The following is a 22,700-nucleotide window of genomic DNA, read 5'->3' as shown; positions in this document are numbered from 1 at the left end:
GCATGACTTTGCCTCTTGGATTTTATGAGATTCTAATGTGCCTATTTCTCCAGCCTGTTGAGGTCCTTCTGGATTGGTACCATGGCTGTCTGCCGTCCTGTTTGATGTCAGCTGCAGACTTGCTGAGGGTACACTGTACCACATCATCCAGATCATTAATGAAGATGTTAAACAGGATTGGACCTAGTATTGACCCCTGAGATAGATTGCTAATTACTGACCTCAAACTAGACTTTGTGCCACAGATCACTGCATTTGGGGCTTGGCTATTCAGCCACTTTTCTACTCATCTTTCTGACAATTTGTCCAATCCACACATCTTGTGGACTGCATCTTGTCTGCATCTTGACCTCTAACAATATCTTATGGGAGACAATGCTATGGGCTTTATTGAAGTCCATGTAGAAAACATCCACTGCTGTCTCCTCATCCACCAGGCCAATCATTTCTTCATAGAACTTTATTATGCTTTGGCCAAGCATGACTTCCCATTACTGAAGCCATGCTGAATGCTCCTGATGAATTCTTTTAATGCACCTGGAAATGCCTCTGTTACCTTCCTTGGGGTTGAAGTGAGGTTGACAAGACTCTGATTCCCTGAGTCCTTCTCCTTGCCCTTTTTGAAAATAGGAATAACATTTCCTTTCTTCTAGCCTTTGGGCTCTTCTCCCAGTTGTCATGATTGATCAAAAATTATTGAGAGTGGCCTTGCAATGACACCTGCCAGCTCCCTCCACACTTAGGTGTGAGTGCATCCCAGGAGGTGCATCCCAGGAGAGCCCAAGGGTTTCAGTATGTTTGCTTAGTTGTTCTCAGATGATCCTCTGAGGTCCTCTGATCCTCTTCCACCTAGAGTACATCTTCCTTGCTTCAAACTTACCTCCTGGTCTCTGGTGTCTGGGATTCCTGAAGGCTGGTCTTGATAGTAAATACTGAGTTGAAGACGTTCATTATCTCAACCTTTTCCATAACTATGTTACCAGGTCCCCCATCTTGTTGAGCAATGGGCTCATGTTTTCTCTAGTCTTCCATTTATCACCCGTCTACTTAGAGAAGCCTTTCTTGTCCTTGACAACCTTGGCAAAATTAGTTGCATTTGAGCTCTATCTTCCTTAACTTTTTCCATGCTCAGGAGTTATTTATGTGTTCCTCCCCATTACTCATCCTTACTTCCACATTCTATATGCTTCATTATGTGTTTGAGTTTGGCTAGGCTCTTCTAGTTCATGCATGCAGGCTTTTTGCTGGTTTTTTTTCAGCTCTCTTGAGATTAGCAGAGGTGAAACTTGAATTTTAATCAAATTTCTTGTTCCCATTATCGAGGGCCTTAACCCACGGGAGTCTTCCAAGCAGATATTTGAAGAGGCAAAATTCTGCTTCTCTGAAGCCTGAGGCTGTGATTTGCTTTTTGCCCTCCTTTGTGCTCTCAGGATCTGGAACTCCAGTATGTCATGGTCACTGCAGCCGAGGCTGCCTTGATTTTCAAATCGCCAACAAGCACCTCCATTTGTGCTTGTATCACTTGGAAGTGGAATCATCAGTACATTTCAGGAACCCAGATTTCTTGAATCACTGAGAAAAGTGATATCAACCCCAGATACTGGTTTGTCCTTGACAAAACTGGGGCAATATCCCGTTAAGTATCCCTCTAAGATTTATGAGTGAGCTTTGTACCAGCCCTTCTTAAGGAGCTTCTCTTGTTATTTATGTTTTTATAAGCCATTATTTTGCTTATAATATCTGTACTAATTACCTTTTTATTCTTATTTCCAAATAAGTAAAAATATATTAGTGTTCAATTGATATAATTCTTTGAACAAAGAGGAGAAATTCATTACTATGCAGCTGATCTAGAGTTATTTATCCTCCTTAAGAAGAGATGACTTCACAATCAGTATAAAAATGCATTAATGACAGAAGAAACCATATTTTACACATTATATGTGCATTTGTATAAAATACAAATACCACCAGATGTTGATCTCATCATGTTATGTAAAAGAAACTGTATATAACTTGAATTTGACTTTATAATAACATTAGTATTCCCCTACATCGTCTTGAGGATTTTTTTATGCTTCATATTGATATATGAGAAGATGTTGAAGGCTGCTGACTTTTCTACAGAATTAATCTAAACTTTGATCTCTTTTGTCATACTGTGCAGGAGTTCTGAAGAGAGCTAGTGGGGAGCTTTTAATAGGAGAAACTAGAGCAAATGAAACCAGCGTGCTTCCTGAGCAGTTACTTCAGGTAGAAGAGGTGAGTGTGAAAAGAGTCGTACACTTTGTGTGGGGTTTTCTTTTGTGTCTCCAGTGTAGGCTTTCACCATGTTCATTATAAACACCTATTGCTTTAGTTTCATTACTTCAGCTTCTGTGATTACTTCTATGTGCAAAGTTTCAGTTTCGATGGATTAAAATCTTATGGCATTCAAAGAAGTGGTTGGTATTTAGTAGTTATTAACAGAAAAAACTGTTAACAAAATGGAAAAAAATTAGTTAAATATGATAGGTTTCTTAGTAGTATACAAATCATCTCAAAGAACCTTAAAGAAAATTTATTAAGTTCTTAGAATTTGATCATAATGGTTCTTCCTAGAGGTATAGATGTCATACAATGTCTAGTTTTTCTGATGCCAACAAACTACTGTGTAATGAGCACTGTGCTTTGTAGAATGTACATACAAGATTGTTTTTATCTGGCTTTCATTTACTACAAAACACATTTTTATTATTGATTTGGTGGCACATAAATGCTGCAATTGTCTCATATTTTATAATAGTGGAATTTAATTTCTTAATGGCCTCATTTTGATGCTGAAATTTTAAAAAAATGTGCTTTGGATTGATGTGTGAAACTAATATGTATTACAAAGAAGAATATTTTAGGTAGATTAGGATGTACTTGATCCCCATTAAAAAAATTGAGGGAGTGTAAAAGTGTGTATCCATGGGGGCTGCCCCTGTGCTTACAAGAGCTGGATGTTGCTAGTGGGAAAAGGGAGAGGAAGGAGGACACAACTTTTAAATTGAAGTAAACTGGAAGGGCTTCACTTTGTAGCCCTTAATTCTCTTCCAATTTAGTATTATAGCTGCAGGAATAGTTAGAAATCTGTCTTTATTATTTTCCTACTGTGCCCTCATGGTGGAGATATTTACTGAATATCATCTTATGTAATTAAAATATATCTCTTACAGTGGTGCAATTCTCAAATGGCCATTTCTGGAAAGGTTTAAGTCTGATATAAGTCATAAGAGCAATGCAAAGTCAGATAAGTCAAAAAGTAATGATGTCCTACTGTGTCTTCTTATGGCAACTCTTACACTTCAGATTACTGCAGAAGTCTGTGTTTAAAGAAGGCAAGGAACTGATGTAAACCACAGCCAAAGCCAGCCTTGGCCTAAAACTACAAATCTCTATTTAAACATTTTAATCTTTTCTAAATCCAGTTCTAGAGAAGTGAAATACAGTGTGGCTGTACAGCTTCTCTTAAGAGTTTCCCATTGAGATTCATGGTTAGTAACTTCCAGTTGTTAACTTGCAGTGAAAATTGTTACAGGGTATATATTGCTAGATTACTTTTTATTATTACTATTGAAAATTCCTATGAATTCTTTCACTTTTTAAAGTAGAGTCGGTTAAAGATTACCAATTAAATAAAGATGAAGCATGTTGTTATAAAAGCTGTTTTGTTTAAACAGGATTCATTTTTTCCGAAAAATTTGATGACATGTTTAATGTTGCTATGCATTTTGTTGAGTGTAAATATTACTTTAGTATGATTTCAATGCTAGTGGACTATATTTTAAATTATTTAAATAAAATTTCAAAATGTGATGGTTTCCTGTAATTTAATTATGGATGTGCATTTAATTTTCAGACTGTATTAACACTCAATAAGGACTTTGGAGTTATTTAATTTTAATATGTGTTTCAGCCTATTTTACTGAGTTTTGGCTGGAGAAATGCATTTAAAGACCTGTCTTCTTCTGTGGCTCACTGTATAACAATAGCAATTGAGGATTTTTCATCTAAAATTCTTCAACATGAGCAGAAAGAAGAGTTTTCAGCTGCAGGCTGTGCAATGAGTCTTGTAAACAACCAGCAAATGAGGGAGTCCTGCAGAGCAGTCCAACAGGAGGAGCAACCAAAACGAATTGCTAAGGCAGGTATCAAAAGATCTGAAGTTTGAAGGGAGACAGAATGCCAAGGCTGTTTGCCATCTACACTTTGAAGTACTTACAGTACTATTAATATTCTATATCTTATATAAATGGAATTAAAAAGAAAGTGAGAGGCATTACAATGTGGAGCTGAACACAGCTTTATACAATAGCCTATAGTTTGTACTTGAAAGCATTACCTTTTAAACTTCACTGGCATTTTTTTTTCAGACAAAAAGTTCTAAAGCATTCTGATTAGTTTCTGCTCTGTTACCAAGTGGTTAGATGGGAAAATCTTGAAAGCTTTGAAATATGGCTATAGAGGGATTTCCTGTATTCATATCATTAGACATGCCATTCAACTAATTGGCATAACCAGTTAAAAAAAAAAAATTTGAGTTATTTGATTTGGCTGAAAGGTCATTTATTAACTAAATTCCTTTTATAAGGAAAGGTATGTTTGAAAGACTTTTTCTAGTAAGATCTACAACTATGCTAGCAGATTTGGAATGCTGTTAATGAATGCTTGCTTGAAATAACACATGAGCATTGGTGAGATAATTTTAAGGAGATTAATGTATGACTTTATGAAGAGATGACACATTTGTTTCCAAATCAGTGTAAAGAAATGTGTTTGTGTATTTTTCAAAATTAATTAGTTTAGAAAATTATCATTATTTACAAGGAATTAACCTTGTGCTTTGAATGAGCATTTAGTGACATCAAAACCAAAGGAATGCATTACTAGCATAAGATGGTTTTAATTTTTCCCCTGATATAGAATATGCAGCTTTAAAGCAGGAAGGAATGAAACTATATTTAATTTACTTTGAAAAAAGGTTACTCCTCTGTTTAACAGATTAAAATATTTGTAAAGCTGAATCAATATACTTATGTTTCATGCCAATTTCATTATTCAATCATCTGACCTTATTGTGTATAAATTAAGCAGTACTGTCAGAATACAAATAACTTGGTGCCACATTTATTTCTCTCAGTTTTGTTCTGACATCATGGAAGAACTCGACACATTGCTTCCATTGGCTCTGGCCTGCAGAGATGATTCTCTACAGGAAATTAGAGCAAACTTTGTAGAGGCCTGCAGCAAAGTGGCAACGGCTGTTCTGGCAAGACTAGAGGAGAAAAGCAAAGATGTTCCCTTGAAGGCTCCCCTGCAAGACTTGTATGCTGCCCTTTCCACGGCGATATATGTCTTTCAGCATTTTACAATGTACAGCAATTTAATGAGAGAAACAAGCAAAAAGTATGTCCTTTTTACTTAAAATGTGTAATTCAAATGCAAATAATATGAGAGTTCGTTCCATTTTGGTGATACAGTGTGCTGGTAGTTACCCAAATTGCATCATATTTTTTAGCACATGCAGTATGTGTGCTATTATATGGAAATACCTGAATCAACCTGATAGTCCACAGCAGCCATTGCAAGACAAATTATTTATGTGTAGGATCTGCATTTGATTTGCAGATTGGGTTTTTTTTAATGATTAAATTTGAGAAAATAGGATTGTCCAGGGAACTGAATGTACTAGGGCCTTGATTTCCTTTTCTGACCTTTGCAATGCCTAGTATTCATAAGATCTGCAGGACATAGCAGTCATAGAGGACAATATAAAAATACATTTCCGTTCTTTTTAACACCATGTGTATTCAGACATCTGAAGAAATACATACAATATAATGCATACAATACCTTGTAGTTTTATAATTTAGTTTGTTATTACAGGCAGAAAAAAAATTAAAGCAGATATGAAGTCGGAGTGTAAAGTCAAAGGCAGTGTTTGACCTGGGAGGAAATACAACTGCACTTGCTTTTAGGAGATTTTGTCTTACACATTTCATTTGTACTAGGAGGCTGTTGGTCCACATATTTCCAGCCATGTGCAATTTAGAAGTAGAAACAGTGGTTTTGGGGAGGGACCCTGAAACAGCACAATTTCTAAGAAAAGTATGATTTCTGAGTGGGTATATGCACTGTTGAGCTGCTTTCCCTCTGATGTTTTACTGTCTCTTGCATGAAGTGTATCACTTTGAGTGGAAAGTCTGACCTAAAATACTGCTCAATAATTCTACTCAGATGTATTATCAAAGAGTTTTAGTACATACCTACCAAAAGCAATTTCTGTACTCTGTGTTTACGTGGTTTTTGTCACACTCAGTGCTGATGTAATAATTGCTGATGCAAGAATGCTGCAATTAAAAACTCCAAATAAGTGAATGTCAAATGTACTTGTCTCAGAAAATAGGATGAAGTAATTTATTTCTCAGCGATTGGTTAAATGACAAGTTATAGACAAGCAGACATATTTTGAGAACTTTTGAAACAAAAATTTACAAACCTGAATGCTAGGTTCAGGACCAAGAGGAAATGAATGATTGATACCTACTAATAAAAACTATTTGCAGTACTAGGGATTGTTACCTCCTAGTGCATAGCCTTTCATTCATTGTCTTTTTAATGATTCTCTCTGAACAGACCCCTGTTCCTAGTGCCTATCCAAAAATGTCAAGAATTTATCAACACTCTCCAGTTTCAAGTTACAAACTACTGCATCAGAGTTTGTGCTACGAGCATTTTACAGGATGCTGAGAGCCACTGCTGGGATGACTACAAAGCTTTTTACGAGGTATGAGGTTAAGTTTACTATGGCTCCCTTTTACAAAATGTGTTTTAGTGTTTGCCAGCTCACTGGCTAATCAGAAGCATGAGATCAGCATTGTTTATACATAAGGATTATTGGAATGCACTATTTTGAAATATCTATTATTGCAGGCAGGTGTCTATTTAGAGATGATGTAGGAAAACATAGTCATTTAAAGATGAGATGGATTGTTACCATGGCATGTTTGTGTCATTTACTTCATAAAATATTCATTGTGTGTCAAGACGTTTATATAGAACTCAGTAAAGAGGACACCATCACCTTAATCTCTAAGAACTTTGCACTTCTTTTAGAAAGTGTGATATATGAAGATCTTTTTCGGGGAATTTTTTTATCTGATTCTTTGATTTTTATTTTCAATTGTTTCCCTTTTTACTTTTTGTGAGTAAAGGGTGAAACAAAGAAACACGTTCAATATAGTTACCTAAAGCATTCAGCAATATATTTTTGAAATAGCCAGTGCCATTTCACCTGCATCTTGAAGTAATGGGTCTGATCTATAGCTATAATCCTTATAATTCTGATTAAAAAAATTAAGATAATTATTTCATTTATTGGATTTTTTTCCTTCATCCTAGTTAAATACAAACATAGGTTGACATACACTGTTTGAAATATTTTCACTTAATTGCAGGGTGATGTATTACATGGACTTTTAATCAATAATAACTAAAATCTACTGGAGACAAAGTCTTGTCCTTCCTTATATAATTTTCTGTGTTAGACAATTAGTGTGTTCTGTTAAGCATTTTCTAGAATTCTTACATGAGAGAAAATTCCACCTGATAGATGTAATCTACAGTTACCATATAAGAAGCTGCTCAGTCAGTGGCAAAATCTTTGGTGGACAGGGCATACAAACCATAGAGTAATTTGTCAAAATGTCCCTCTCTCAAAGACAAGTAAATAAACATTTCAGTTTTGTTTGAATGATAGATGATAAGGCAGTGGGTTTTGGCAACTGCTGAATCATGGTATGATCTTCATTGTCTGTAGTGCCTGTGGTGCTGTGCCCTGTTTACTGGTGATCCAGTAACTTTACCAGTTGTCTCACCAGAAAAAATATGGAGTAGCTAAACAGTTTGATCATTACTGAGCAGAACTGATGTGTGTAGGAGGAGTGAGGAAAACTGGTGTCTCAGCTCTGTATGTTTACAGGATTTGAGGTGTATATAATTTTACATCACTCCTCTTTTTACTGGTCCATGGGAGATGGCCCAAGGCTGGACTGTGATCTGCTCTGAGTTCCTTCAGGAGGCATACTGCAGAGCAGATGTTACTTCAGTTGATCTCTTGTAGGCATCCTAAATGGAAGAGATTGGATTAAGATCTATTGCTTGTTACAGAGGCAATTCCCTGCTGAAACTTCCAGCAGTGAGAGGTGGCTTCTTCCAGCGTAGGAGCTCAGCGGGAAGAGTGCGCCACTGGGCCAGCTCTTCAGATTATGTTTTTGAATGAAGCTCTTAGTGTAGCAGGCATCTGCTGTAGCTGTGGGAACTTGCGTTCTCTAACAGGCAAAGAATAAAGAATTGTCTGTTCAGAGGTAATGCTGAGTGCCTTGTGTAATAAAACAGCTGCTTGTTTCCTCATATTTAAGCTAAATAAAAGCTCCCATCTGTTTTTATTATATGAAGCCTGCAAAAATAGCAGATGTTTATCAGTGGAATTGTCCAGAAATGGCAGCAAATAGAAACACAGGTCAGAAAAGGGGAGTGAATCTTTTTAAAATCTTCAGTGATATTGTTATTTCTGCAGTAGAGGTAAAATACTAAAAAAGGGGAAAAGAGCTGTTACTTAAATAAACCAAAGCAGAGAAAGTGAAACAATTTGTGTTTATAATTACAGAGTTAAAAAGCAAAACTGGTCAACAAGCTTGTTTATTTTGTTCTTTGTCATAATTTTTGCCACTTTTTAATATAAAATGTACTTCAAGTATTGTGTCAGAGGAAAACTAAATAGTGACAACTTCCAATAATTTGCTAATGCTCATGCTAATATATTTTTTAAAAAGCCAGATTATTTTTTATTTTATTGTTAAAGAATGCCTATCAAATTCTAAAAGCATTGCAAAAATTGGGGGGTTATTTTATATTTCTAATAATGCCAAAATATCAATAAATTCTTAAAATATTTTTCAGTTCCTTTGGGATGTGGGAACTGGAGATTGAAGTCTCTGTTCTCAAAAAAGCTTCATGATGATGCTATTTGCTGAATAGGTATTAGTTGAAATATTTAAATGTGAAACATATTTCCTGGGTAATTTTTAGAATTATTATGGAGTAACTGCTGTGATTTTGACTCCTGCATACTTCTTTCTGTGTCTTAATGGGATAGATCTGTTTAGACAATGAAATATTAATGCCAATGATGTTTCCTTGCTAGAAAATGTTTGGTTTCAATACATCCAAATTACAAGATGAAAAAATATCTTAGTAAAGCAATCTGGATATCTCATATTGTCAGTTTAATAGTTCAGTTGTTCTTATCTCTTCTCTCTTCCTCTTTTCTCTTCTCTTCTCTTCCTCTTTTCTCTTCTCTTCTCTTCCTCTCCTCTCCTCCTCTCCTCTCCTCTCCTCTCCTCTCCTCTCCTCTCCTCTCCTCTCCTCTCCTCTCCTCTCCTCTCCTCTCCTCTCCTCTCCTCTCCTCTCCTCTCCTCTCCTCTCCTCTCCTCTCCTCTCCTCTCCTCTCCTCTCCTCTCCTCTCCTCTCCTCTCCTCTCCTCTCCTCTCCTCTCCTCTCCTCTCCTCTCCTCTCCTCTCCTCTCCTCTCCTCTCCTCTCCTCTCCTCTCCTCTCCTCTCCTCTCCTCTCCTCTCCTCTCCTCTCCTCTCCTCTCCCATACCTATTATATATAACCAAGGTTTTATAGTCATAGTTATGCATAGCATTTCTGCATCTGGATAAATAAAAATGATTAAGTAATTTAAATAATTATTTTCTTTGCAGACAAAAAACTGCTATGTTAAGTTTATCTGACTATTCTGTGGTGTACAGAATACTGTCTATGTTTTTAAACTAAACACTATGGGTTTTGAGATTATAAAGGAATATAATTCAGGATATAAAAGTTCAAATGCTGTGGTTTTATTTTGTGGCAGCACTGTAATTTTGTGACTGAAATGCAACATTGTTTCCTTGCAAATAAAGATGTCTCACATCTTTTCAAGCACCATTTTTGGCCATCCTATTCCTGGAACTCTTTAGCTATTTCCTTTCAGATTTAATTAAATAGAACTGTAAGAGTTAAATTGACATTTTGGAAGGGGTGGTTTTTTTATGTAATGTGTGGTGGTTTTGATAGGGGGAAAGATGCTCATTCTCTGTCCAGATGTGGCATTACTTCTGCTGTGCTCTTCATCATGATCTATGGACTATTCTACCTCCAAAGACAGCCCAGGAGATTCTTACAGATGTACTAGAGCGATCTTTGGATATTCTATGCTCCAGATATTGTCAGGTGTGTCCCAGCTACAAAAGAACACCACAAATCAGGTAATGGTTGTATATTTAATACACCATTTTGATGGATTAGAGAAGTAAATGTTAGTCTTCTGTTATTTACTGCTTTGATTCAAATTCAATGTTAATGAACACAGCAGAGGGGATAGACTGAATCTATGCATTTTGATGTTTGTTTTAATAAAATTTACTTTGTGTATTTAAGTATATTTAGTAGTTATATTGCAAACTGGGCAGAATTGAAGGCCTCGCAATTCTGTCAAATTGTTCCATAAACTGCTTGATTGGTTTGAAAGCCTCACAATGAAAGTTCATAGAGGATTGGTGATGCAACCAAAAATGTGGATAGAATTGACAATGTCAGGATTAGAAATCAAGCTGTTGATTTATTAAGAAAATTTAATGAGTTCCCGTAGAATCTGTGGTTTTATAGAACTTTTCAAGTGAAAGAACTACAACATTTGTTTTGATGTGACCTTGTAGTAGATGCCAGTGGTGCAGATGGAGAGAAGAGAAAGAGGCTATTCCTTTTTCTGTCATTTTAAAAAATAAGAAATGGGAAGTTTTTCCTGTTGCAATTCTTACGTTTTGCCAGAGAGTACGGTCTTTTTTAGAAATACTAAAGCAGGTGTCTTCAAGTGGAAGTTAACCCTACCTTTGTCCTTTCTATCCAATGTCTTGTTTTACTGAATAAATAGGTGTTCTTCTCCTAACAGAATGGGTGGCATTGGAAGGACCACAGTGGATCATCTGGTCCAACCTCCCTACTCAAGCAGGGCTATCCCAGAGTACATAGCACAAGGCCAAGTCCAGACAGTCCTCTTAGATGTCTCCAGTGAGGGACAATCCACAGCCTCTCTGGGCACTCTGTTCCAGTACTTGGTCATCCACACAGTAAGGAAGTTCTTCCTCATATTCAGGTGGAACTTCCTGTGCACAATCTCTGGCCACTGCCTTTAGTACTGTTGCACAGCACCACCTAGAAGAGTTAAAGAGTTTGCAGTTTTAGAGGCTGGAGACACTTACCAGGTCCATGATCTGTGTGACTAAGAGTTATGTGCTGTCATCTCAAGTTTTATTATGAAAAGGAGTGTTGTCATGAAAGCTCAAGTAACTTGCATAAGATCACATTCTTAAAATGGGTAGGAAAAAATGAAATTTTGTACTATGTACCTATTTGTGTGCTCTGTTCCTGCAATTACTCACTGTAATTAGGCTGTTCTGTAACTTTTGGTACAAGGAGATTTTCTGAAAACTTGCCTGGAAATTTTTTTGGGGAAAAAGTTCCCCACATATGCATTTTTCATATGAAATATGAAAAATGCAATATTACCAAAGTGTCATACTAGTGAATTCTATATGAATTTACTTCAAACTACTGAACAAGAAAAAGCTTTTTATGCTGTCATTTTGTGGAAAAGTTGTATATTCGTTAGTGTGATTCTTGAATTTTTCACTAAGTAAATTGAACTATCCAGTCATGAATGAATGGAAAAAAATACTCAATACATTTTTATCACAGACTCTTTACATGTTTTGATTTAATATTGTTGTGGTTTGTGGGGGTATCTTTTCTCCCAGTGATTCTTCAAATGGTAGAGAACTGATGTATGATATGGACAAATGTCTGTTTACGTGTGTTTGTCTAGATTCTTCGAAAATAACATATTCCTTAAAAATGCATATGATCGCAGGTGGATCCATGGCTTTTAGGTACTTAAGTAGTTTTTGAAGTCCAACCTCATACCTGCCATATTTTTTGTGTTATTCACGTTTCCTCTGCATTGTATGTCATAGTTGTTGTGTTGTTGTAGTTTGAGTTCTTGCTGTTGTTCAGACCAATGACATGTGGTGCTCTGCCAACCAGTATCAACAAGCAATAGATTACTGACTCAGAAATGTTCCACATTGTACAATGTTGCATGGAGTTAGTTTTGCAAATTGAAGATTAAGTTACTTTATTCCTATTTTTTGCCCCATCAGGATTTGAAAATAGTAGGTGCATTTTAATGATAAGAAAACAAAATTAATATTTATTTACTTGTAGTTTAGGAAGTAAATTGTTCATACCTAGTGACACTGTCATTTCAGAAAGGATATTTCCAAAATTTTTACATCTTCTTTTTACTAGTTTCAGTAACAACTTCTCCGTGAAAGAGTTGATTTTTACAGAGTAGTGGATGGAGACTTTCTGCGTCACTGAACAGGAAATTTAAAAAGTCCATGCTATGATTTTGGTGTTTTATGCTGTCAGAGAAAATGTCTGTTTAATTGGAATTTACCACTATAAAGATGTTTTAAGTAATGTTATTCTTGGGCTTTTTTTCCTACAGAGTTGATATTGCAGCAATTTTGATGTCCACTGAAGATATGCTCTGGTCAATTTGTAGTTCTGTGCAGGAGTTTCTGAATCCACACAAAGACAGAAATCTCAAGATCTATAAAATACATAGCCACTGCAATAGTCTGATCTCCGTGCTGGCTATTTTAACTTCACCATTGAAAAATTTGTATGAGTGAGTATGAAGTAAACATTTAATTTGAGATAAAGTTGGTTCTTGAGCTTACCTGGATAGATCTAGAAGGGTGAATTTTCGTGTTGAAATCAAATGTAATGCATAGTATTGGCACATTTTAATAGTCTTTGACTATTTCTCAGTTTGATCCCATACTTATATTTGTGATCTTGCCTAAAGCCCAGTTATATCTGCTGAGATTTTATTAGCTTTGGATCAAACTCTGGTGCTGTACTTTTTTTTTTTCTGTTAATAACATAGACCATAGTAAATGTCTGGGTTTAATTCCTCTGTGAGAAAACCAGTAGAATTTAATTAATTTTTACTGCCCCAAATTTGCAATTTATTTTTCCAGTTAGGACATATTTCTTTTTAAATATGGTCTTATTGATCTGAAAACATTTACTACTATGGTACCAAATACTTTGGCAAGCAGGTTGTCAAATCCCTCATGTTGTCAATCTTCTAGAAGCATTGGAATGTAAAGGTAATTTACTAAAATGATCATCTGGTTACACGACCAGTATGCTGCAGCAAATGTAGTAAAATGTAAGAATATGGAGGGCCCATACTTATAAAATCATGGTTTCACAAGTCACAACTGTAAAAAATGACATGTAACTTGCACTGAAATTTGGTCTGAGTTTTTGTTGATAAAATTCATCTGTAAATTTGCTGTAAGAGACAATGCAAAGTGAGATCACAAATTTAGAAAAGAGGAACAACAAAACCCCAAACTAATGAAGCCACATCCTATTCAACTGGCTTTTACTTTGTTATTCAAAATAAGAAAAATTCTAGGTGGTACTAGGGTGGAGATCTCCTGCATATAAGCCTCTTTAACTAATTTTTTTTTTTGTCATGTGTGGGCTCATTTTAATATTTGTGGCCTCTAAAGAACATGCAAAACTGGATTGTACCTGATTGTTTGATCTTATATACCACAGGCTTATGAATAGATAGCAATTTCGAAGGTGGCTCAGAAACAGATTAGGTAGTCCTGCTATGGCAGTAGAAATGGAGGCAAGAAAGGATTACAGTGGCTGTAACTGCTTCTACTGTCACTTTTGACATTTCATCTTTCTTTTATGAAAGGCCTTAAAATGATAGACCCTAGTAAATATGTAGTATAATTTGTTCCTTTAAGCGATTCTAGTCTCCTCCACTGATCAGTGTTGTTTACATATTTGTGTATACGTAGCATGACAAAAAATGTGTGCTTGCTGGAGAACTCACAGAGTTTCAGAACAAAGTGCCCATGAAAAGCTTGGTTTCTATTTTATGTAAAATGCTGCAGGTAAACATCTTGGTCATATAGCTTGCAGAGTTAGGGGTGTGAATTTCATTACCTGAATTTGCTTATCTGGAGATCAAAACCTTGACATGTGCTGAATGTAGCAGCTCCTTCCATTTACTACAAAGTACTGTGCAAATCACCACCAAAATATGGCAGCTCTGTTTAAAGAGAATACAAAAAATTGTCTTATTTTGTTACATAGTTACAAAAATAATATTAACTGAAGATCATTTCCATATAGATTATACATGTTTTATAGTAAGTAAAATTGTATTTTTTTATTAACTTCTATTCAGACCTTGTGTTTTCACAATCTGTGAGGCCCCCATTATCAAAACAATTTTTTTATATTCTATATTTAATTGCAGTCAATATTTGTCAAGTAACCTAGTCCAGTATTCAGAGTACAAAGAGGAAAGTGGTTTAGCCAATCAGCTTCTTAAATGACTATATTCAATTGTAAACACCTTGATATAGTGAATTTTAGGTAAAGTACCTAGGTGTAATGTTTACTGGGGTATGCATAGTTCATTACATTCGGAATCTATCAATAATAAATTCAAAAGTTACACCTGATTTTAAAGGAATATTAATCTTTCATCAATCTTTCTTTCTCTCTGCAATTATATAGTATAATCACAATTTCCATCTTGTCTTGGCTCTATATCTTTCACACCTTTGGTAAAGTTAACTGGAAGTGAAATCTTTTCTTTTAAATCTATCATGCTCTCTTTTTGTACTGGAAGTTTTCCCTCAAGTGACTAGAAGTCAATTAGTCTTTAGACTTTTCAGGGAAATTCTGTGTAATCAGAAAAGTGGCAATGATGAAACATTGTTTTTCAGTAGTTGTGTAATAATATGACTGGTTCATTTTCGACTTACTAGAGAGGCTGTATTCTCTATTGCTTAAGAGAACTAAAATAATTTCAATTTCTTAATTATTTTGTGGAAATTGATCAAAACAATAATGCTGGTGAGAAATTGGTAATATCCTTAACTTCAGATAAGGTGATTCTGTTTTCTCATTCCTAATATTGTGATCTAGACTTTCTTTTCTGTATGACAAGGTTACTTAGATCTGGTCCGAAATTCATCTGTGAATCTCTTGGGTCATCTAGGTTTAATGTTTTTTTTTCTATGGGTTTTTTCTGTGCTTCATTTTCTCTCCATCCTTCTGTGGCTTTCCTGAAGTATCTTTAGCATAATGGAAATGTTGGTTGGAAAGGACTGCTGGAGGTTGTCTAATCTAGCCTCCTCCTCAAAGCAGAACAATCACCAAGAGCAGTCAAACACGACTGTGTTTGACCGACTTAACTGACACATGCCAGCCTCCAGGAACTGAAGTTTTCCGACTTCTTGTGAGGCCTGCTCTGCAGCTGCAATGCCTTAGTGCAAAATATTGCCTCATATCAAGTGTGAGCCCTCAAAGCTGCTGGCCATAATTTGCTGTATCACGTCAGCATAACTGGGTAAAGTTGGTCAGTGTTGTCTTCGTAATTACTGTTTGGGTGGTTGTAGGCTGCCATTACATGAATCAACACTTTAGCCACCTCTTCACCGAGTAAAGGAGTCTAGGGCCCTCAAACATTTTTTACACATGATTCAGTTTAGTCTTCTCCAGTTTTCTCACATACTCCTTGAACTGTAGGCCCAGAGGCTGGACAGAATATTCTAGGTAAGGCTTAAACTGTTGACAAGCAGATGAAGTAAATCACTATCTTTGTTTTAGTTGCTGTGTTCCTGCCCAGTGTGTGGTTTGCATTTTTCTAGTGATAATATACTGTTGCCTTGTCTTCAGTACCTATTGCCCATAAATCCCAGGTTTGTGGCTGGGTAGAGTGGCACTTAGACAAGTCAGTTCCCAACCTAGGTTATTGTAATTCTGTAGCTGAAGCAAACAGTTGCTCTTTACCTCAGTCAGTTTTGTGAATTTCTGTTGGCCCAGGTGTCCATGAGTGGGCACTCAGCTGTTTGTTGTATTAACTACTGGGTCTGCTTCCCCCAGTTTAGTGTCACCTGAAAATCTGCTAAGCAAATCTGCTCTCTGTTGACTTTTGTCCACGTTATTGAGGACCTGATGAACAGTGAGTCTCTAGAATGTGCTCCTCAAATATACTGAGTGTTGCTATTTTCTTGCTGCTTACTCAAAGCTCTGAAATATGAGGATTTTCATAATTCTGAATTTCCAATCATCATAGTCTTACTTGCGGACAAGATTGTTGTCAGTTACTCAGTTCTAGTAGCTGGGGTTTCATGTAGAGGATCACACAGTTTCAGTGCTGCCTGTGAACACACAGGAGAGTCCAATGCCATTCTTTACTCGTAAGTTTGTAGAGGAGGAAATTACCTGGGCCTTACTCTCTTCTGCCTCGGGTTCCGGATTGCTCAATTTGGAGCAGATCCATTCTTGTGCCTGTTCTGATATGCTTTAGTCTTTATGCTGAGTAGGGGACGATAGTCTGTAAAGGTAGAATATAAAGAGGAAGGTGGATGCACCTTTTTGTGATTTCATAGTATGAATTGTTATATCTTATTTTCTCAACAAGAAATCAAGTAAAATATTTAAATGCTGAGAGAATAATATAGAGAGTTTATTGGCAAAATTGTTCTCTATTGTTGTAAATTCAATGTTATTTGCTATTAAAGACTGACATTTCTCTTTAATATATGAGTTATAACTCATGAAGTTGCTTTTTTAGTAATGTTTATTGGTTATGCAGAGAGAAATCATACAATCTACAAAGAAATAGTGTTAGGATGCACCTTGCTGGCATCTCATTTCTTCACACCTGCACTCAGGCTTACGGGTCAATTCTCACCCTGTCATACTCAACTGAGAAATAAAACCACTATAACTTGAAATCTTGCTTTGGTATTAAATCAGCTATCCAGTGCTTTGAGATAATAGGCAGCTGGTTTAGCATAACTTGAAGCAAAACCAAATGTCCTATTAGCTGTTATTATACTTCTGTCAGAAGAGTAGTTGAGTTCAACAGTCTGGCACAGAGTTGTTTTTTTCCTGGTAAGAATTACCTAGCCAGCATTGGACATTAAAAAATGCTGTCATGAGAATTACTGTATTATCATCAGACACTTTATTTTTAATAGTATTTGAAGCTATTCTAATATTTAAACAATCTCTAAAACGCTTAGATTATCTCTACCTCACTTTAAAATTTTCTGTAGAGATTTTGGTATAAGCAAGTAAGTCAGAATCCAAAAATCTGCCCTGTGCTTCTCCTCAGGATATGGCTAAGGCTCCTTAGGAAACAGCCAAGTGATGTTTAGCAAGCTGCTTTAGTCCAGAATTCTGTCAAACAGTTCCTACACAAGTAATAGACAAAATGTGGTCCTCTTTTTTAAAATTAGATTGCTAACCAAGATGTATTTATCACACTTTTGTGTAGGATGTTTGCTCTATACTTTGCTATATTCAGAAAAAATATTTCAGTGGATGAGAGACAATAAGATTTGTTTTTTACTTTCATAATATTGAAATTACTGTCCTTAAAAGAATTCTTTTCAAGTTGGCAGTCTTCTTTTGGCTATATTAGAATCTCAGCTCTATTTTTAATCTTCAGGTTTTCATGAGTTCATAAACAGTACAAATTGACTGTGCTAATCCTTCTGCTCAGATTTTGCTTACTTAAGATCTGTACTAAATTAGTTTTATTTTTTTTTATTAGTAAGGGTGCTTTCCAAATAAAACAGCCTGTCTTTTGGAGAAGAGCAGAAACAGCTACCTTTCTTTTGAAAAACTATAATTCTCTCTCTTCTTTCATCTGAGTCTAATAGACGTGTAGCTGTAGTTCTGAATTACTTCAGATGAAAGATAAAAAATTCATAGTAAGATGAAAAGTAAGGTGCTTGTGAAGTGATAATTGTTTATATTTAATGGAGGATACATGTAACAGGCTGGAATTCCTCTCTGCTGGAATTGTAGACAATGTAAATGAAAATAAAAAGGGAAGATGCCAAGGGGCATCCATTACTATCACACATTATTGAATCATATTGGCTGCTAGAAATTTGTACATATAATTTATTTACATATATGTATTTATTGTACATATAATTTATACATATATATTATTATATATTATAATATATATGCATATATATATTATTAATAATTTATACATTATATTATTACAATTATATATTGTACATATAATTTATTGTTTAGTAATGATTTATTACTATACAATAATTAAAGGCAAATATTAAATTATAGAATCCTGTTCTTACACACATCTGTAATCCTATCATATAATTAATTGATAAAATATTTCATTTTTAGTATCCATAGATTTTGCCTCTCACATCATTTAAGTAAGTAAAGTATTGCAAAAGTAGCATCTAGTCACAATCTAGTTCTTCTCTAGTCCTTTATATTTGAAAACAACCAGTATTCCATTTCTCTCAAGCCAGTGAAGGTCCAAAGCTTCTGGTTCAAATTTTTGCCCTGTATGATCCAAAGTCCATATGCACTTGCATGTCAATCAGTATAATTTCAAAAGATACTTTACATATCCTTATTATAAAAGTGTTGAAAATACTATGCATTTTTGTTAGGCAGGAAGAAAAGAGTTGTAGAAATGAATGACTGAAGAGAAATTTGCTTATTGAATGCATTTTCAAACATAGTTTGAAATGTATTATATAGGAATAAAAATATGAAGAAAACTTGAATAACAGTTGTTAGATACCGAGTTTCAAAGAGTGAAAGTGAATAAAAATATAGAATTTTATTTTTTACAGTACATAGAGTTGCAATAATGTGTTTGCATACATATATTAATAGTATTATCATAAGGTATTTTCTGTCTTCTGTTCATGTAGACATAATTAATAGTAGTGTTCTAAGGGGATTTTCAGTCTCCCTAGTAATTTGGAAGTATTTGTTTTCTTTCAGGACATTTCTGGGTAATTCTGATGAACGTCTTCCTCAAGATTTTTCAAAAATCTTTTATCATCCATTACACTGGTTATTTTGCATACCGTCATCCTGTTTTTACTTTCAAAAGTGAGTATCAAAAGTTGATTGTTGTAAAACGATCACAAACAGAGGCCATTTTCCATGGGAAAAAGAAGTCATTTCCCCAGGTTCTGGGTATCAGATTAAAGGTGGCATTTGGGGATTTAAGGACTTGCAGGGTCCTAGTTGCTGGCAGCTTTAGTTTTGGAGAAATCCAGCAAAGTTTGCCAATTTCTGGCTTCACACGGCCCAGTCGGCCGAGGCGAGTGGCCGCAAACGCAGGCCATTTTCCATGGGAAAAAGAAGTCAGTATTAGTCAAATATTGTTACATTTTGAAGAGCACATCTGAATCAATGTCTAATTAATATTCTAATTTTTAAAAGTCATAGAAGGATTTTTTAATTAATTACAGATTTTTCTAATATTTGAAAGCCTGAGAAAAAGTTGCACTGAAAGCACTGTATTTTGTTAGTCTATTAATTATGTTTGAGATTTGAATTATCTGTAAGGTTTTCTGGCTTTAATTAAAGACTATATAGTTCTTGATAAAACAAAAGTTCAGCACAGTTGCTGTTTTGAAGGACTTATAATTAAAGGGGAGATAAAGAATGTATGTCTTTCTGTTTAGGATTGCTGTATAAAAATAAATATTTGGTTCATAAATAACTCATTTAACAATATGCTGCTTGATTGTAGTTGAATTTTTTGGAGATTATTGAATGATTAGAAGCAAAGGCTTAACTTTTCTCTGTCACTGCATATAAGGACAAGTGACATAGAAGATAGATGCTACCAGCTGTGCTGTTGTTTGCTTTCTAATTTTGAAACAGAAGCACTCCCACACCAGTGTAGATCCTCTCCTAACCTTTCACCTCCCTCTCCTCCTTTTCAAGGTTATTTCCTGAGAGGTTTTCACTCTCCATTTTCATGAAAAGCTGCTTTTGTGAGATGTTACTGTGTTTTCCAAGAAAGTATTTTTATCTTTTGGAAGAATACATTATCAAATGACTGGTGACCTATGGATGACCCATGTGCTTTGGATTTATTACCTCTTTCCTTGTACACACAGCATCTTTTACCTTGTATATGTAAATATGTTCCCTATAATTTTGCTCCATACTACACAAAACATGCTGATTTCTCTCCATAGGCTCCACTCCTAACTACGTGTCATCAATCCTCTTCTCTCCTTCCCTAGTGCCTCTGATATCTGCTGAACCAGAGACAATATGTGTTGTCACTGCATCAAAAACATGTGGTTTGCTAACTACATGCCAAACAGAGTTGAATAACTGTGAATTCAGAATATGTCCTGCTTGAAATAGTAATTTAAGTTCTTATAAAGCATGAAAGATCATGTGTGTTTATCAAGCTCCAAGGAACTTTGTCAGTCACTTTTTAAGTTATGCATGGTGGGAGAAAAAGGAGAAGGATGGATACAGTAGAGGGAATGACTGCATTAGAAAGGAATCTAGTCATCCATTTCTGGAAAATTTATGCTCCATTAAGTATTCACTGTGGAAAAGACAATATGTTTTTTGATGCCCTCATGCACGACCAGATCTCAAAATATAAATTATACCGTGAAGTATGAGTTTTGGAAGATGGTTTTGCGACTGAGTACCCTATACTGTGTAACATTATATAAAGGAAATGCTGGTACCATTTCGGTCTAACATAATTATCTTTTTTGAGGTGAAATTAAGATAGATAAAAATAAATAGCAGAAAACTATTCCAGAGCTATGTAGTAGGCACTTATTTTCTGTGGAAGAAAGTTACTAAAATACCCTACTTCTCAGTCACCAAACAGGAAAATGCTAAGTATAAAAGAAAGTACATCTCCGAGAAGATCCAGTCAGTGTACCTTTGTGAGAAAAGTCTGAATATAGAGAGAGCCTTGCATACTGTCCTGGTGATAATGAGCAAACTATATTGGTAAAATACTTATTGTTCCTTTTTAACAACACACCTTTCAGCTGCTCAGGAAAAAAAATTAAGGGCTCTATATCTAATGAGTAATTCTGAGGTGTTCTAGTTTTTTCATTGGTTTTATACTCTATGTGAATGAAACATTTTTCCCCTTCAAATACTGCCTTGAGAATATTATAAAGAAACATCATATTTAAGTATTGCAGAAAATTATATTTCAGAGCATCCTAATTATTCATGGGTTGTTTTCTGATTTTGCATCTTATATCTAATTAAAATATATGTTCACTGTCTGTAACAAAATTGGAAGCACAGGCCATTGTATACCTCTCAACTGTGGCCACCTGATTTTGAACTGACAACACTAACCTGTCATACATTTAGCTATTAAGTATTTAGTCTTCCTAAGCTTGCTATTTCAGAAAAAAAGTTTTGCTAGTTCCTGAAAGTACTTTGTTTACTATGTAACATGATTTCCTACATTATTTTTCATTGCTGCAAATGGCTACAGTCTGTTTAATTTTATCAATTTGACTCCAAAATCAGTGTCAAGATTGTTACCATGAATTAGCATGTCTACCTGCCTTATAACATCTTGAACTTAGAACATGAGATTTTCTTTCTTTCTATTTTGAATAGAAACCAAAATAATATAGTTGGTTATCAAACTAAAGAGTTACTGATAATTTATATTTCAGTTCTTTTAGTGATAATAATTAACTTATTTATTTATTTAGATATATTTATTTAGTTAGTAATTGTGATTCCTTCAGTGTTAATTGTGATTTGTTCTTTGCCTCATTTGGGGTTTATAATCATAGCATTTGCAAATCAAAGTTAGAGATTTTTCCTTCTACTGTACAAAACAGGACATTTATATGTGTGATATTTATATGTACTTCACCTTTTGTCACTTTTTATGAGGCTAGTCTTATTTGCACTAGTACTGAGCTAAGAGGATGAGAGAACATATGTCTCTCCATATGCACGTTACAAAACTTCTCAGTGCATTTATTGGTGCTAGCTTCATGGCTGTAGGGAATGTCTGCTATATTTTATTTTTCCTCTAAGTGAGTCACACCACTGTACATTTCAATTTGCAAGATGCTTAAAGAGCCAAGAACTGGTGTATATTACAACATGATAACTTCCCATCTGGTCAATGACAGACAGGTTTTTTTTTCAATTCAGATACTTTAAAAATATAATTTATTTCTATAGGAATTTAAAATATTATTCTTCATAAATCTAATTGACTCAAATTGTCACTTATCTTTTAATTTGAAGGCAATGAGTGACCTTATTAGATAGGATAACATGACATTAAAAGAAGAGAAAAAAAATTAAACTGGCCTGAATGTTTTAACTGAATTACCGAAGAGTTGAGTTTGCTCTCAGCCATAGCATTAGTTCTAGTGTGAATATAGTAACCATTTTAATTTTAACTTTAATTACTAACTACTGATTAGATTATATATAGATTATATATGCATTAGATTATATATATAGGACTAATATTGAACATACAGAAATTAGGATAGCTATTTTAAGAATGCAAAATCCTAATATCTGAATGAAGTATGTGTTTTAAATATGGAGAATTTAATTTGACTGCAAGTTCTATCAAGATTGAAATGTTTATGTGTAGGTGTTTTTGATAAATACTGCTTGAAT

General features: G+C 34.8%; 1 protein-coding gene across 1 annotated transcript in view; it reads left to right on the top strand.

Annotated features, from left to right (window-relative positions):
- Positions 1 to 22,700, top strand: part of KIAA0825 (KIAA0825 ortholog) — a 236,229-nt gene that overhangs the window by 79,364 nt on the left and 134,165 nt on the right. Inside the window, exons 7-13 of the mRNA XM_059492425.1 lie at positions 2,168 to 2,262; positions 3,941 to 4,168; positions 5,165 to 5,430; positions 6,661 to 6,811; positions 10,146 to 10,336; positions 12,637 to 12,819; positions 19,032 to 19,142. Of these exons, the coding sequence (XP_059348408.1) occupies positions 2,168 to 2,262; positions 3,941 to 4,168; positions 5,165 to 5,430; positions 6,661 to 6,811; positions 10,146 to 10,336; positions 12,637 to 12,819; positions 19,032 to 19,142 (1,225 nt within the window). The remainder of the gene's footprint in view (positions 1 to 2,167; positions 2,263 to 3,940; positions 4,169 to 5,164; positions 5,431 to 6,660; positions 6,812 to 10,145; positions 10,337 to 12,636; positions 12,820 to 19,031; positions 19,143 to 22,700) is intronic.

The sequence above is a fragment of the Ammospiza nelsoni genome, chromosome Z (genome assembly GCF_027579445.1).
Source record: "Ammospiza nelsoni isolate bAmmNel1 chromosome Z, bAmmNel1.pri, whole genome shotgun sequence".
Lineage (NCBI taxonomy): Eukaryota > Metazoa > Chordata > Aves > Passeriformes > Passerellidae > Ammospiza > Ammospiza nelsoni.
The sequence above is the reverse complement of the archived record's forward strand: the minus strand, read 5'-3'. Positions and strand labels throughout refer to the sequence as shown.